Source organism: Culex pipiens, chromosome 3 (assembly GCF_016801865.2).
Source record: "Culex pipiens pallens isolate TS chromosome 3, TS_CPP_V2, whole genome shotgun sequence".
NCBI lineage: Eukaryota > Metazoa > Arthropoda > Insecta > Diptera > Culicidae > Culex > Culex pipiens.
This window is the reverse complement of record NC_068939.1, coordinates 139077733-139093464: the sequence shown is the minus strand read 5'-3', so window position 1 is coordinate 139093464 and position 15732 is coordinate 139077733. Positions and strand designations below refer to the sequence as shown.

Genomic DNA, 15732 nt, shown 5'->3' with positions numbered 1-15732 from the left:
CAGCAATTTCGGGTTAACAAAATCAACAATCGATTGTTGAAAAATAGCTGTGTAAAAAATTAACCCATACTTTTAGTTAAATTAACCAAGATTTTCTTAGATTTGCCCCGGCCGGTCTCTCCGTGTAAAAATCAAATCTCTATCAAATATGCAAATGCAATCAATAAATGATCGATCTCAAAAATAAAACTCAGTTCCATTTAGTCTCACCCCGAAAACCACTCAGGAACGTGATATTATCAGACGGCGGTTTTTCTTCCTTTCAGTTGGAAGTACCCAGTCAAACGTGGCTAATTTCCATTATTGAAGGGAGGAGGCCAACCATAATTTAATCAATTTGTAAATCAACCACTCGTTCTTGGTGCTGCTTTTTGTTTCACCGTCTCGAGGTTTAAGGAGTTCCAAAATTAGCTTTCCAAACACATAGAAAATGTTTGCGCTTTTCCAAATTTAGCCGACCCGCTCTCACCGCGCTGAAAACGAGCAATAAAAGTCAAATCGAGATCATCATTCAAATCAGCAGAGAGCGCCCATTGCTGCTGCTGCTGTTGCAGGAAAAAACGAAAAAAAATACAGAGTTCATTCTGTTTCAGATGGAACATTCAGTATGGTTAGGGTAAGAGGTTCAATCTTGGGATATTCGATAAAAAAAAACATGAAAAAACTTTTATTTCTACTTGGCTTTTGTGGAAAACAAATCAATTCCAAAAATAAAAAGAAACACAATAAATTTCAACAAAAACTATGAAAATTAGTTCCACCTTCAAAACCGCACCTTCCAGACCAAAATGTCGAGCTGATTCTGATGCTGTGAAGCGCGAATTTTCCAGATAGACTTATTCCCGCTGCCTCCCAGCCTATTCCTCATTGTGATTTATCGTTGCGCCTGCCAGATACTATGAAATCCACACACTCTATATCGAGCATACTTACATAACTACACATACAGCAAATAAAAAAAGAACACTAGAGTTCCCCGGGGTTTAGTGAGTGTTTGAGGGAGGTCCAAGGTCGGCCAAAGTTCGTCGGATCGTTCCAGGGTTGGGCTTCATTGGCCATAACTTCCGCAAATGGTGTCCTTCGTAGTAGATTTATCGAGTTCAGTGACGTTTTCTGTTATTGTTCCGAGAAGGGACATGGGGTACGCCGCTGAAAGGGGATTACTCAAACGTCACAAATTGTGACACTTCTTACGCAGAAATAATGTTATAGCGTTGTTTTTTGTTTTTTGTTTTTTGTTTTTTGTTTTTTGTTTTCTGTTTTTTGTTTTTTGTTTTTTGTTTTTTGTTTTTTGTTTTTTGTTTTTTGTTTTTTGTTTTTTGTTTTTTGTTTTTTGTTTTTTGTTTTTTGTTTTTTGTTTTTTGTTTTTTGTTTTTTGTTTTTTGTTTTTTGTTTTTTGTTTTTTGTTTTTTGTTTTTTGTTTTTTTTTTTTTGTTTTTTGTTTTTTGTTTTTTGTTTTTTGTTTTTTGTTTTTTGTTTTTTGTTTTTTGTTTTTTGTTTTTTTGTTTTTTGTTTTTTGTTTTTTTTTTTTTTTTTTTTGTTTTTTGTTTTTTGTTTTTTGTTTTTTGTTTTTTGTTTTTTGTTTTTTGTTTTTTGTTTTTTGTTTTTTGTTTTTTGTTTTTTGTTTTTTGTTTTTTGTTTTTTGTTTTTTGTTTTTTGTTTTTTGTTTTTTGTTTTTTGTTTTTTGTTTTTTGTTTTTTGTTTTTTGTTTTTTGTTTTTGAAAAGAAATTTTCTGGGCAAAGGGGCCTACGGTTCGTCGGTTCGGAGCTTGCACATTTTTCAGGCGTTTTGTGTGTGAAATCAATCGCGAAAAGTATTTGTTCGGGTGTCTAAAGGAAGATAAGCACGCTTACTGGGGGAACTCAATTTTTAAGTTCGTTCAATCAAAATGAAGTTCGGTTCAGCGATGTCAATTTTGAGATGGGTTTGTTTTGATTTTATTTGTCAAATTTGAGATCACTGAACCGAACTTCATTTTGCTTGGCAACTTTGCCGAAATCTGAGAAGTGCCAGTTTTGGACTTAGCGTTTTCACAGGTGTTTTGGTGAGTTTGCTAAAAGGAATATTTTATTTATAATTTATATTATCTTCTAATTTTTTAGTTTTACAGCATTATTTGTGGCGTGCCGTGTCGGAGAGGAACCAGACACCAAGGAGCAGTAAAAGGAATTTCCACGGGGCGTTGCCAGGTTGCCCTCCAAGAGGGTCAACAAATGTTTCCCGATTTTCTCTAAAATTTACAATCTTTGCATTTTCAGATCTTGATCCTCGACGATGGTCCACTCGGAAATGACCGTCCCGCCGGAACCATCTCCATTCCCTCGGAGTGGCCTGCTGGTAAAAGTTGGACGGGCTTGCAAAGACTACCTTGGTGCGGAGGACCTGGTAGGACGGTGACCGTTTAAGGCCATCCGGGTGGGAATGAAGACGGAGGGGGAACCGGAATCGGAGGCGCTGACTTCCGGACCACGTCGTTGGTCAGCATGACGACCTTGGTGGGGGGGACCCGGCAAGACGGTGGTGTTTGAACGACCGACGGACTGGGTGACGGTGAAGACGCAGGGGGAATCGGAACCGGAGCTGACTTTCGGCATCTATGCTTCCGGGCCGCGTGCTATTGGGGAACAAGTATTTGGTCGGGCGGAAGGCTGTGAAATGAGCTGATGCAGAAGGGTGCCAACTTAACGTTGCGGAAAGAGCTGGTCAATGGAACCTGCGAGACAGTGAAGCCGATTTCACTGACGGATATTATCATGCTTGCGAATTCGTCCGTTTAGGCAGTTTTTTTAGGGGGAGTTTTTATTTCATAGGAACCCAGCGGGAATTTCGTGGTAACGTTCCGTAGTGCATTTTTTACATGAATTCGCCGGTAACTTTTCTCCGGTATGCAGATTCCGATGCCGATAGTCCGAAAAAATATTCATAAGCTGCACATTGTTCGGATTTTCAAAAATACTAGAAAAGGGGGAAGCATTTTTGCGAGAGAACTATTTTGAATGTTCCATGGGGTCCGGAGTAGTGGTTCTAAAGGACGGCGCACAATGCGGCCAAAAATATTGCTGGCCCGCTGTTCCGAGGTTCATCTTGGAATCAGCGGTTGGAACTAAATCTAAATTGATTTAAAGGTATTTTTTTCATTTCAGCAAGAGGTTAAGATGATCGAAACGTCCGGTTCGAGCCATGAGTTTATGCCGTCGTTCCACGGGAGGCACAGCTTGACAGCTGCTCGTGCCGGGGGATAGGACGCCAGACCAACAACGTCCGTTGCGCACAGGGTGACTGCGCGCGAACATCCTCCCGGCCCTTGAGGCGTATGCCTCAATTTATCGGAAGCGGGACCAGCTTGTGCACCGGCCGCTGATACTCCTTCTCTCCTCTGCGCACGGTGACGTTGCGAACGACGCCGTACGGGTCCGGATGTGCTGCGACGATCCTTGCGAGCTCCCAGGACGCAGGTGGTGTGTTCTCGTTCTTGATCAGGACCAGCTGTCCCGGATCCAGATTCTGCTGCACCGTTTGCCACTTGTTCCGGGGTTGGAGTGTGGCCACGTATTCGTCACGCCAGCGTGCCCAGATCTCGTCGACGTGGCGCTGAATCCGTTGCCACATGTCCAGACGGCCTTCCTTGATGTGGCTGATGTCCGGTTCCGGCAGCAGGTTGAGCGGCTGGTTGATGATAAAGTGGCCCAGCGTGAGGGCCTCGTACGAGTCAGGAGACGCAAAGAGCTGGCACAAGGGACGCGAGTTCAAGCACGCCTCGATCTGCGTCAAGACGGTCGAAAGGTCCTCGTACGTCAGCGCCGTGTTCCCGAGCACCACTCGGAGGTGCTTCTTCATACTCTTCACCGCCGCTTCCCAGATTCCTCCGATGTGGGGGGCGGATGGAGTGATGAACGTCCACTTCACCTTGAGGTCCGACAGGTACTGGTTGACAGCTCGGTTGAACTCAGGTGACTGCAGGTGCTCTCGGATGTGTCGGTCCGCGCCTACGAAGTTGGTTCCGCGGTCGGACCAGATCTCGCTGCTTATCCCACGAAGGGCGAACATGCGCTTGAGGGCGGTCAAGAACGCGCTCGTGGACAGGTCGGAAACGGCTTCTAGGTGCACTGCCTTGGTCGCGAGGCAAACGAAGACAACGACGTAACCCTTCACTGTCTTGGCCGTCCGAAGGTTGGAGGTGCGGACGAGGATTGGACCCGCGAAGTCCACACCGCAGTGCACGAAAGGACGAGCCGGGTTCGTCCGTACGGAAGGCAGGCTTCCCATCAGCTGCGTCGCGGGTTTCGCCTTCATTTTGCAGCAGCCGTTGCAGTTCGCAACGTAGCCACGCACCCCAGTTTGGCAGCCAACGATCCAATATCTTTGGTTGAGTGTGGCGATCATCAGAGTTGGCCCTGCGTGCAGGTTGCGAAGGTGGACTTCTGACAGCAGCAAGTTCGTGTACCGGTGCTCTTTCGGGATGATCACAGGATGACGCACGTCGTACGGCTGGTTGGAGTTCTAGAGTCGGCCACCAACCCGTAGAGTGCCATCTGCGTCGACGAACGGAAACAAAGCCTTGAGCTTGCTGTTGCCTGGAAGCGGTGCGTTCTTGACCAGGCAATCGATTTCCGTCTGGAAGCTGTCGTGTTGAGCCGCTCGCGCCAGTTGCAAACAAGCGTCGTTGATCTCCTTCGGCGTCAGCGGTCCTTCCAGTTTGGGCGCGTTGGTGCGACGAGCCAGAGAGTTGAGCCGCAGACGGTTGATCCAGCACAAGATGCGCCGAATGTGAGCCAGATCCGGATAGCGGTTGAGCAGGAAAGTCAGCGTTTCGTGGTCGCACCAGGGCGGCGGCACGGCGCTCGCGAACAGGCAGGTGATCGTAGTCCGCATCTCCAGCAGCTCATCCTCTTCGACCTCGCCCAGTGGTTCAATGCGCCAGTAATCCTTGATCTCTTTCAGCCAGCTGGGGCCGTAAAACAGGGGGTGCATCAGCAGCTCAAGCGGCGTGATTCCCCGGGACTCGCAGTTGGCCGGGTTGTTCTTGGACGACACGTTGAGCCAGTGTTTGCGCGACAGAAACTGCAGATTCTTGGACGTGCGGTTGGCCACGAACGTTTTCCATAGGACGAGTGGTTCGAGTGAATGCGGTGGCTCAGCAGCAACACAAAATCCAAGAGTATGACGCTGTGAAGCTACACGCTATTCGATAACTACCAACATCTGTTGAAGGACCTGTTCAACGCGGCGTTCGTGCCCGCTAGACCGACTTGAAGGAGGAGCTGCCGTCTAGTTTAATGGGGATTGGGCGATTCCCAAGGACTGCTCGATATGGAACTCACAGCGACGACCGGAGGTGTGCGTCCAGGGCAACTGTTTGTCGAAGATTGGCGGCAAATCCAACCCGGCCATCGACGTCCATCCCTGGCTCAAGTTCGCTGAGCTCTGTCGCATGCTACTGCGGTACAATCCCTCCAAATACCGGAATATACTTGTAGCACAGCGAGCTGGACATTAGCTTCGCGTACCCCAAGCACATGTGGATGGCCGGCCAGCAAAAGCGAGCGTGCGACCGGCTAAACAGAGTAGATCTTCAAAGCGGAGAGGAACCGAAATCCGCCGACTTCTCGCCCGTTGCTACATGCAACTCGACCAACGGCATAACCACTTCGCGTGCTACGAAAAGCGGAAATGGCCATCAAGCACGACTCAAACTTGTACAAGGCGTGACATCTCAGGGCGTACATGAACTTCGAGGTCAAAAGCGGCATAGGATCGGAGAGTACGTTACTTTCCAGCTGATGCGCCGTGAAAAGACCTCGATGGCACTCGCCACTGATTTCTACGTTGTACGATCCCAAGGTCGGCGACAACTTCCTCACCAAGCAGCTTGTTGGGGTTGGTCCTTCTCACCGTGAAATCCTCCTTCGATAGAACCTGAGCAGCGTTCACCAGACCCCAACACGAACCGGTAAGTGCGGCAGGTAGGGGGGGGGGGGGTACACGTCCAGTGCACACTCGGAGTCGATTTACCAAGAACAGCAGCGGCCAATTCTTCCCAGAGTCCACCGAGGACTCGTTAGACCACACCGGATATCGCACAGTAATAACTCGCGGGAATTAAGTAAAATAACCGAGTAAAAATCGTCACTTTATTAACATTTAATATCTAACAAAAAGTACAAGTAAATTGCGCTCGCAGCGCGGGCCAGAGGCCCTCCTGTTGGCGATCTCCTATCGGCTCAACTTGTGTAATTGGACTGTGTGTGTTTAAACCTAATTCCCCTGCAGGTCACCTTTAACCCACAAGTCGATCCATATCACGCACATTAGCACCAAAATCCAGAGATAATGAGCTAATCCTAGGTGACGTCATTGATCTCTCCAGAGAGGATCGAAGGTATCAAAAGTGGTGAATATAAGTTTGACCAGGGGTACATCCAAGGGTGGATGCTACTCCCAAACATCCTCACCCACCCTGAAATTTCTAAAATTTCTGAATAACCAAAATTCCCATGTACTGACTGTCGCGATTGGGGACCACGACAAGCCAAGCACCCAAAACTCCCAAACTGGTGTTTACCTAACCATGTGTCGTTTGTGTAAATTCCATTCCATGGCAGCTTAAGGGTTACCCCGAAACCAATACCAATTGTCGACCAAACCAAACCAAATGGTGATGTGCTGCCTGCTTGCCCGGGATGTTGTTGTTTCCTTGTACTGCTGACCAGCTCCAGCAGATCGTGTCTACGCTGAGTTGATCTTCTTGGTTGGATTGGTGTCCTGCGTGAGTGTGTGAGTGTCTCCGAACCTCACCCACCGTTGACCATCGCCGAGTACTTCTGCATGTATCCTACACACAGAAGTCCAGTTCGCCGTGCTCGATCCTGGATGTGAGCGTGCCCATGGCGAACCCCAACTGCAAACAGCAGTCGCGCAAACCGTCGTGTTGATCGTTGCGATCGTGTCTAAACCGTTCCTGTGGTGTGCATACCAGCTCACCCACCATCGACAAACCGCTGTCGATGTCGTTGTAATCCGATCCTATGTGGTTGTGAGATGTATAGTTGAAGTGGTCTTACCGATCGTTTGTGCTTGCCACGCAACTATTGTGATCGGAATCATAATTGGAAGCAGACCGTCTTGGAATTGTAAACCTGCACACCTGCACATCTGCCGCGATACCTGCGTGACCTTGCCACGTCAACCTTGGAGTGATGCCGTCCTGCTGTCTAAAGCCAACCTTGCCTGATCGTCCGCCTGGAAGATCTTGGTGTTCAGCGTTCCGAGTGAATCAAAATAAAAACCAATTGCATTGACTCAAAGTGAGTGCTTGTGACGATTTGCATCGTCCGCTAGGTGTGAGAATGCGCACAATCTCTGCACCTCCGTGTGACCGCCCGTGGGTCCCTTGTGAAGCCCTGCTTCAGCTTTCAGGTTGTGTGTACATGGAGCCCGTTGCCCCGACCTTGGTTGGAAATGTGGAGACCATCTCCAGCTGGTGAGTTCCTTCGGTGTTGACCGTGGGAGGAGCCCGATGCTCCGACCTTGGGTTGACCGTGGTAGAAGCTCGATGCTCCAACCTTGGATAGTCCATGTGGAGCCCTGCTCCGGATAGGCCATGGATGGAGCTCGTTGCTCCGGCCTTGGCCGTAGGTGGAGCCCTATGCTCCGGCCTTGGGTTGGGATGTGTGGAGGTTTGCTTCAGCTTGGCCGTGGGTGGAGCCCGTTGCTCCGGCCTTGGTTGGAATGTGAAGCTCTGCTCCAGCTTGACCATGATTGAAGCCCTATGCTTCGGTCCCGGTGATTCCTTGGAGCCCTGCTCCGGATAGGCCGTGGATGGAGCCCATTGCTCCGGCCTTGGGATAGTAGTTTGATCCAAATGGGTGTTGAACATGCATGCACGTCACCGATGACGTCACGCTCCGAAAGATGATGAAGATCCTTGGTTAGGGTGACCGTTCCGTAGGTCTGACGTCCCAGTGACGCCTTGTTGTAACCCGCAGTGCATCCGAGATTGCTTTCTTCGTAAAACCATTGCTCCGTCGTCCCAGACGGAAGATCCTAGGCTGCTCGTTGGATTAGGAGACCATGTCTGTCGACAGTTGAGTTGGTAGTTGTTACCGAAGCCCCTGCTTCATGGAGTTCGCAGTGCACCGTTGACTGCATCCTTCCTTGGTTACCAACGTAACGTCCCTCGTCACGCTGTGGTAGGTGTGTCTCGTCCCGATGACGTAACACTCGGCGACCATTCGCCGGCCCGAGATGGTTGGCGACGTCCCGTGACGTCACGCTTGTGTGTGGTTGAATCCCCATCAACCCTCATGTGTATTGGTAGCAATCGACAGTTGGTTTTGGTTTGTGTAAGCATGCCAGAGCTTGATCCCAAGTGTAAATGTTACAGCTTACAAGTGTGTATGTGTTCCTGGCCCTATCCAAGTGCCTTTCGCAACTACCTTTTCTACTGCCTCACAACAAACCGATTGTTGATGACGTCATGGTATAGACAAACAATTTTTGATTGCTCCACTGCTTTGCCGCGGGGTGGTAGCCTTTTGTCCTCGCTGCCCTGGCTGGCGATCCCTTTGTTAACCGCGATCAGCTGATTCGATGGGGTTGACGTCATCAGCGAGTTGCGTCGTCATCTCGGGAATCTCCGTTCCGAGACGTGCCTCCAAATTGGTTGATGATGCAATCGAGAGAAGAGGATTTGGTGTAATATCCAGAGTGTAATGCCTCGGCAAGGCATATACCGTGCAACGTGCTATTTACCTTAAAGAAAAGTCCATGGTGCCACCTCTTCGACTCCGATGCATGGTTGGTTGAGTGGGTTGCCAGCGTGGGTGCTCTGGCAGGTTGTAGCCTCATCCTTCGTGGGGTTGTTGTGGTGATCCTGTCGGGTGACGATCGCGTGGTGGACTCGTCAGAGCGAACCAGCCTTCCGTGGAGTGGTGAATAAGGTGGTGATGTCCACGTGATGGGGTGTGGCTTGATGATAACAGGTAACCTCGGGTAGGCCCCGTCCACCGCTGTACCAAGCGGTTCACCACGTGGTAGTGCTCCATTGACGTCATCGATTCCTCGCCCGAGGAAGATGGCATTTTCCAGGTCGTTCGCGTTCGGAATGAGTTGTAGAACGAAGATTTGTGTGAGTATGCGGTGATTGCCCAAGCTTCGGCGGAAACATATACTGATCTATGCTAAATTACCTGAGAAAACAGGAATCCTCGCGGGATCAGTTGTTCCGGGTGAAGTTAGTTGATGAAATCCGAGCTTGCCAATCCGCTCCTTTCACGACGCTCCAGGTCGTTGGTGATTGTTGAGACCGAGCCGTCGAATCTCGTACCAGGTAGCAACCGTTCCACACGTGGTTACTCTCACACGGACAATGGCGGATGTCCATTGTAGATTGCCGATGAATGGCGAGTCCATTTTCCATTGATTGGTTGGTGGTTCGAGTAGCCAAAACGAACCAGACGATTTCCGGAAGTGCGATGTTCCCGTTTCGCACCGTAGATGTCCATGACCACCACTACCAGTGGTTCGTTACCGTCACCGTTGACGATGGGTTGATTGATTGCCGTCCAAGTGAATTCGGAAAAGGTGTGGGTGTTAGTAAAGCGACTGGATGTAATGCTTCGGCTGGACATATAGTTCTTGGTTCTACTAACCTGGCAAACCATTTCCGGTACCGATGTCCAGTCCTGAAGTACGCCAACCTCCAATGATGGCGTCCATTTCCGAAGGTCCTTTTGTCCTTATGACCTTTGTCCTTCCGCGAGAAGATGGCGACCTCCACCATCACTGCTGCACCGACTCTCCAACTTTGTGCGAATCCTTTCCGCGGGTTTCCGTACCCCCACCTGGTCCAGACTGTCCGTAGGCACCTTATCCGGTTCGAAGGACCAAATGTTGGGGTTGGTCCTTCTCACCGTGAAATCCTCCTTCGATAGAACCTGAGCAGCGTTCACCAGACCCCAACACGAACCGGTAAGTGCGGCAGGAAGGGGGGGGGGGGGGGGTACACGTCCAGTGCACACTCGGAGTCGATTTACCAAGAACAGCAGCGGCCAATTCTTCCCAGAGTCCACCGAGGACTCGTTAGACCACACCGGATATCGCACAGTAATAACTCGCGGGAATTAAGTAAAATAACCGAGTAAAAATCGTCACTTTATTAACATTTAATATCTAACAAAAAGTACAAGTAAATTGCGCTCGCAGCGCGGGCCAGAGGCCCTCCTGTTGGCGATCTCCTATCGGCTCAACTTGTGTAATTGGACTGTGTGTGTTTAAACCTAATTCCCCTGCAGGTCACCTTTAACCCACAAGTCGATCCATATCACGCACATTAGCACCAAAATCCAGAGATAATGAGCTAATCCTAGGTGACGTCATTGATCTCTCCAGAGAGGATCGAAGGTATCAAAAGTGGTGAATATAAGGTTGACCAGGGGTACATCCAAGGGTGGATGCTACTCCCAAACACAGCTCGTTGCCGATTCGGCCTGAATTAATTGATCGCGAACAGCAGGAACTCGACAATCAGATTGTCGTCGACGCAATGGACTGCCCGGAGAACGCAGCAAGTCCTCGTGCAGGTCAAGGAGCGTAGGGAAAAGTGGCGAGCAAGAACCGTTGTCAGAACCAGCTGCTCCGATTATTCAACCGAACGGATATCGGCCAGAACAGCTGGCAACTGCACTCGCCGACGTCGGTAAACCGCTGCAGGACATCCTGATCATTGAGGGCAGCAACTTTTTACTGAGCGACATCGACAGTGCGCCACTTCCGACTGCTTCTATTTCTATCAGGCCACCGACGGCCAACCGTTGTATCTTAACTCGATGAACATCCGCATGCTGCAAGCCATGTACGGAGGTTGGACAAGGGTTCGCTGAAGATTACCGTGAACATTTTTCTAAAGGACAGCTGCTCGATGTCGGAGGATTTGCGGAAGTATCTTCAGCATCACCCCATTTGCACCCAGTTTGAGATTGAACGATCGCTGGAAATTAGCCAAAAGCGCGCGCCTGCCGAGTGAATCCGCGAGAAGCAATTCTTTTAAATCCCAGCTAGAAAAATCGATGACTCGACCCGCCAAGTTTCAGATCGATCCCAACAAGCGTTTCCCACATTGCAAACATCCATAAATTGAGTCAAGATTAAAACTTTGAATCTTTCAGTATGGAAGCGTCGGAAGCTACGACTTTCTATGGAACCACCCTAGGAACCTGTCCAGGAACGGACCAAACGCATCCCCCGATACTTCGGCTGGCGCTGGTCTATCGTGGCCAAAGGCTCATTTGCAATTTCAATCGCTCAAATCTCACTTAAACTCCCGCTTCCAGATGCTGTCCATCTCGTCCCGTTGACCTTCCCTCGGCACCGACCAGTTCCACAAACGCGTTTGAAATGCTGGCCACGCCGCCGGCTCCCAAACTGCTTCAGGTGACGGGCTCAAAAATGTCCGCTGTCCCGTCGGCGGAACGCCGTCGCAGATCCGGCTCGATCTCTGCTGTCGACGCCAACGAGAAGCTGCTGGAAAGTGCAAGCTACCCCGAGTTCCGCAACGATTTGGGTTGGCCATTGAGGCGGCGCTCGGTGTAGGAAGACCTCCAGAAGAACTTTGGCGAAGACAAAAAAAACAGGCCGTCCCCACCGTGGCCCCCACTCGGCCAACCAGAACACCAACCGCCTCCTCACACTCTGGTTTGACTTTGGCCAATACCGGTCTTTGACGCCCCACCTGGTTCCAAGTGATCCGGAAGCTAAAAGTCCAAATCGACAACCCGCGCATTCAAATTAAAAAATAAATAAAATTAAACAAAAATAAAATTTTAATAAAGTTCAACAAATAAAGGAGCTCAGAACATTATTTTCCTCCTCACTATCATTCCGAACCGATTTCTATCCCCGGAACCGTTTTCCTGCATTTCTGGAGGATTTTTCCGGTACCGCACGCATGTCAAATTGGAGATCGGCTTCACCATGTTAAAATTAAGTTCGGGTACTCGATGTCAAATTTGTATGGCTACGGTTTGCGCCGTTTTGATTGGATCCACTCAAATTTGAGTTCCCCTGGTAAGCGTGAGTGGTTCTGCTATCGAAATTATATGGAGTTGACAGAATTTTGTGGAAGCTTGAGTGAAAATTTGTATAACAATAGTTTTTGCTAGGCGCTTCTTGTTCTTTGTTCAGTTTGTTTTATTCTTTTTTCCTGAGAGCGGATGTCATTTTTGTTGTGCTGCATGGGCTTCGCAGAAAAGTCAGACGGTATCATCTTTGAAACGTCAAGTGCGTAGAGGCGAAGGAAAAATCCTATTGCACCCTTACCAAAAATCATGATTTTTTGAGTTCCTAATCCCACTTTTCATACGAATTTTTCAGTTCAACCCATATAACCATTTTTATGGTTGTAGTACCTGAACTCAAAAAATCGTATGAAAAGTGGGATTTGGAACTCAAAAAATCATGATTTTTGGTAAGGGTGTGGAATCCAAAAAAAGAAAACAAATAATTTTTGTTGTCGAAGTGACAGGAAATTTTAGGAGCTGTAGGGGGGGGGGGGGTGGTTCATTGCAGAAAAGGAGCAATGTTGTGATCTTGTGAAAATAGTAGTTTGTTGATTCGGAGAATAAATTTTGCGATACTGGTGAGGAAAAACTTCGAGGTGGCTGCGGTATTCGTGAGCGCTGACCGAGGAGAGCGCTCTCAAGCCTATCAGGCGGTTTGGGAAACGGGAGCCGCCTCAAAGACCACAGTGAAGAGATGTTGCCGTCGTGTTCGGGTGGATCATTTTAATCGGACCAAATTGAGAGGTTCGGAAGTGTATCATCAATTTAAGGTAGGATCGTTTATTTTTCAGAGCTTGTGTGAGTGAACCTTGCACTTGAATTTTAATAAAGGTGAGTCTTCATTTATTTAATTATTGTTATGCCATTAGATACCAACTACAAGAAGTAGCATGCTGTGCCTTCGTTTTTCTCATAGCATTAAAATGGATTGTACAGTCCATGTAAAATTATACAGAATTTTAGTTTCACTCTATTAATAGTTTAGTTTGTAAACATTTTGAATTAAAATTGATTAAAAATAAGTCACTTATACTATCTTACAATGTTAATTCCAAACTGTACTAATTTTGATATTTCTCCAACAGTGAGCGAGTTGTGGCGCTATAACCACGGCAAATAGTGTCCAGGGCATACGTGGAAATACGATGTCCCATCCAGAATTGTATTGAATTGTATTGTGGTTTGAACATTCGTGCTCAAACTCAATCCACTTCAAAGAATCATCTTTGCGGTTAACTTTACGCAGTTGGCCTGGTCGCTTTAACGTTTTGTGATGTTTCAATGCAATTTATTGCAAAGAGGCACTGCAAACGTTAATATAACAAGAGGATGCTAGGCGTTAATCAACCTAAGGCATTTTCCAGGATGCCCTCGAAAGACTGGCTGCGCTAGGGTTAGATTAGATTAGATTAGATTAGATTTTGTTTTTTGTTTTTTGTTTTTTGTTTTTTGTTTTTTGTTTTTTGTTTTTTGTTTTTTGTTTTTTGTTTTTTGTTTTTTGTTTTTTGTTTTTTGTTTTTTGTTTTTTTTTAATTTTGTGATTTGTTTTTTGTTTGAGAAAAGATAATACAGGTTTGGAACAAGAAAAACGATTTTCCGAAAGTTTTCATGCATGGAAGAGATGTTTCAAACATGATTATCAATCATTTGAGAACTGATTCTGTTTATTTTGTTTGCTCGCATTTATTGAAAAAATCAACAGATTATCTAAATGATGCAATAAATACGCGCGTATCATTGGCTTCGAGATATGCAGACACATCGACGCCCGGTTGGCAACCAAAAAGTTGGCTCCCACACCCAGAGGAAATTCCAAACGAGGAACAGAAAAACTTGGAAAGCTAAAATCAATGTCGATTCAAATGCCACAGCCGAACAAAATATCTAGAGTTTTTTTTTGAAAAGGTCCTATAAACAAAATTTTTATTTTTTGCTTAATGGGTGTTTTTAGAACCGCCTTGAGTCAGGGGTATTCAAAAACACCCAAAAAGCAAAAAGTGAAAATTTTGTTTATAGGACCTTTTCAAAAAAAACTCGAGATATATAATGCCATGTGATTATCGTTTTCTTGTACTTAAGGTCCTTGGCACCGTCCAGAGCGAAGTAGGCGACTGGCCATCATTTCATGACACATCGTCTATATTAAGGGTGGTAGGGTGGGAGGGAGGTTGGCAAAGACAACGCCAACGACGAACAAGAAGAAGGCTATAATTTCTTCGACAACTCCGGCCAACTCGAATTCCAGTGACCCTGTCGAGGAAAAGGGAGGGAAAAACTAATGGCCACCTTGGGAATACCCCGTTGTTGCTTCAAGTCGCCGATCTTCGGGTGTAATTTTCGTGCGTATTTTTAGACCTGGGCCACATTTCCCAGCTACGAGCTTTGTTCTTTTCGACAACATATTTTTTTCTTTCCCACCTTCGCCTTAATATAAGACTCTTGATATGCCCTTTTTCGTGCCCCCCCTCAAAGTGGCCCGCATAAAGAAAAAAGGGGTAAAATTCACCACCCTGAAAAAGTATTTCAAGAAAGTTTGTGTTTACATTTCGGAGAGCCATAGGATGTGGGAAAGGATCTCCGGGCGGAACATGTGTCTTCAATAGATCTTTCCAGTTTTGTAATTTCCTTTGGCAGTGCCCTGTCTGTCCCGAAAAGTTTTGTTGAGTGGTGTTTGTTGGAAATTGTTGCCGGCTTGGTTTGTTGTGCTTTCCAAATTGAGGAAAGTTTGCAACGGCGAAAAGGAAAACCCATTATTTAGAACAAATATTGTCGCCACGTATATTTTTCTTGAAAATATTGCACTTTGGGGTTGAAACTCCTCTTGTTTGGTTCGGTTTAGATGAGTATTATGATAAAAGCAAAAGCTCCGTACGCAACATGGATTTTGCTTACAACTGCCGTACCCGAGCAGACGGAAATAACTTGAGAATAATTTTTTTTGATATTTGAAAATACTAGGCCAATAACATTTTATGTTATTTATAACAAGATTTGTTATTCGTCGTTATGATTTTTTTGTTATTGGATTGTTATTGTAATAACAGACTAATAACATTTTAAGGGATTCTTCGAACAAATCTTTGTTATTTTTTTTTTTGTTGTTTTAGCTCATCATGAAAACTGTAAACTGTTGTCTCAGAAATATTTCAGAAATTTTTCAGAACAATATCTTAGCTCTTTAAAAAGAGACATAACAGGGCTTTAAATTTCTGCATATAAATATTAATTTTTATTGTAATGGACTTTAAAAAGGCTATCACTTGAAAACGTTGCTTTTATCAATGATAATAAAGAACATTTTGGTTATTTGCTCCACATAAACTTCAAATAATGTTGACTACTTATTAGAAGGAACATAGCAAAAAAAACTAACTTAATCCACCTATGTGGTTGGAGCCTTCCTCACCCATTACCACCAATGGCTGTACACAAATTTCAGCTTTTTTTAGTTCCGGAATAAAAAAGAACATAAATATCACTTAAGTGGCCATATCTTGAGACAGGGTTGCCAGATCTTCAATGTTGTGGACTCGATGGAAAGGTCTTTTGATAACCTAACCAACGATGGGTCGGATGATGGACCCGGACACATACATACATACACACACACACACACACACATACACACACATCCATCCACATTAGGGTGGTTCAGGGCTCCTTGGAAATGCAAAA

The 15732-nt window shown here is 46.5% G+C and overlaps 1 protein-coding gene across 1 annotated transcript; it reads right to left on the bottom strand.

Annotated features, from left to right (window-relative positions):
- Positions 1 to 3319: 3319 nt before the first annotated feature.
- LOC120417340 (uncharacterized) lies at positions 3320 to 4294 on the bottom strand. Its single transcript, XM_039579343.1, has one exon. It carries the CDS (start codon positions 4292 to 4294, stop codon positions 3320 to 3322), a length of 975 nt encoding a protein of 324 aa, XP_039435277.1.
- Between the last annotated feature and the right edge of the window lie 11438 nt (positions 4295 to 15732).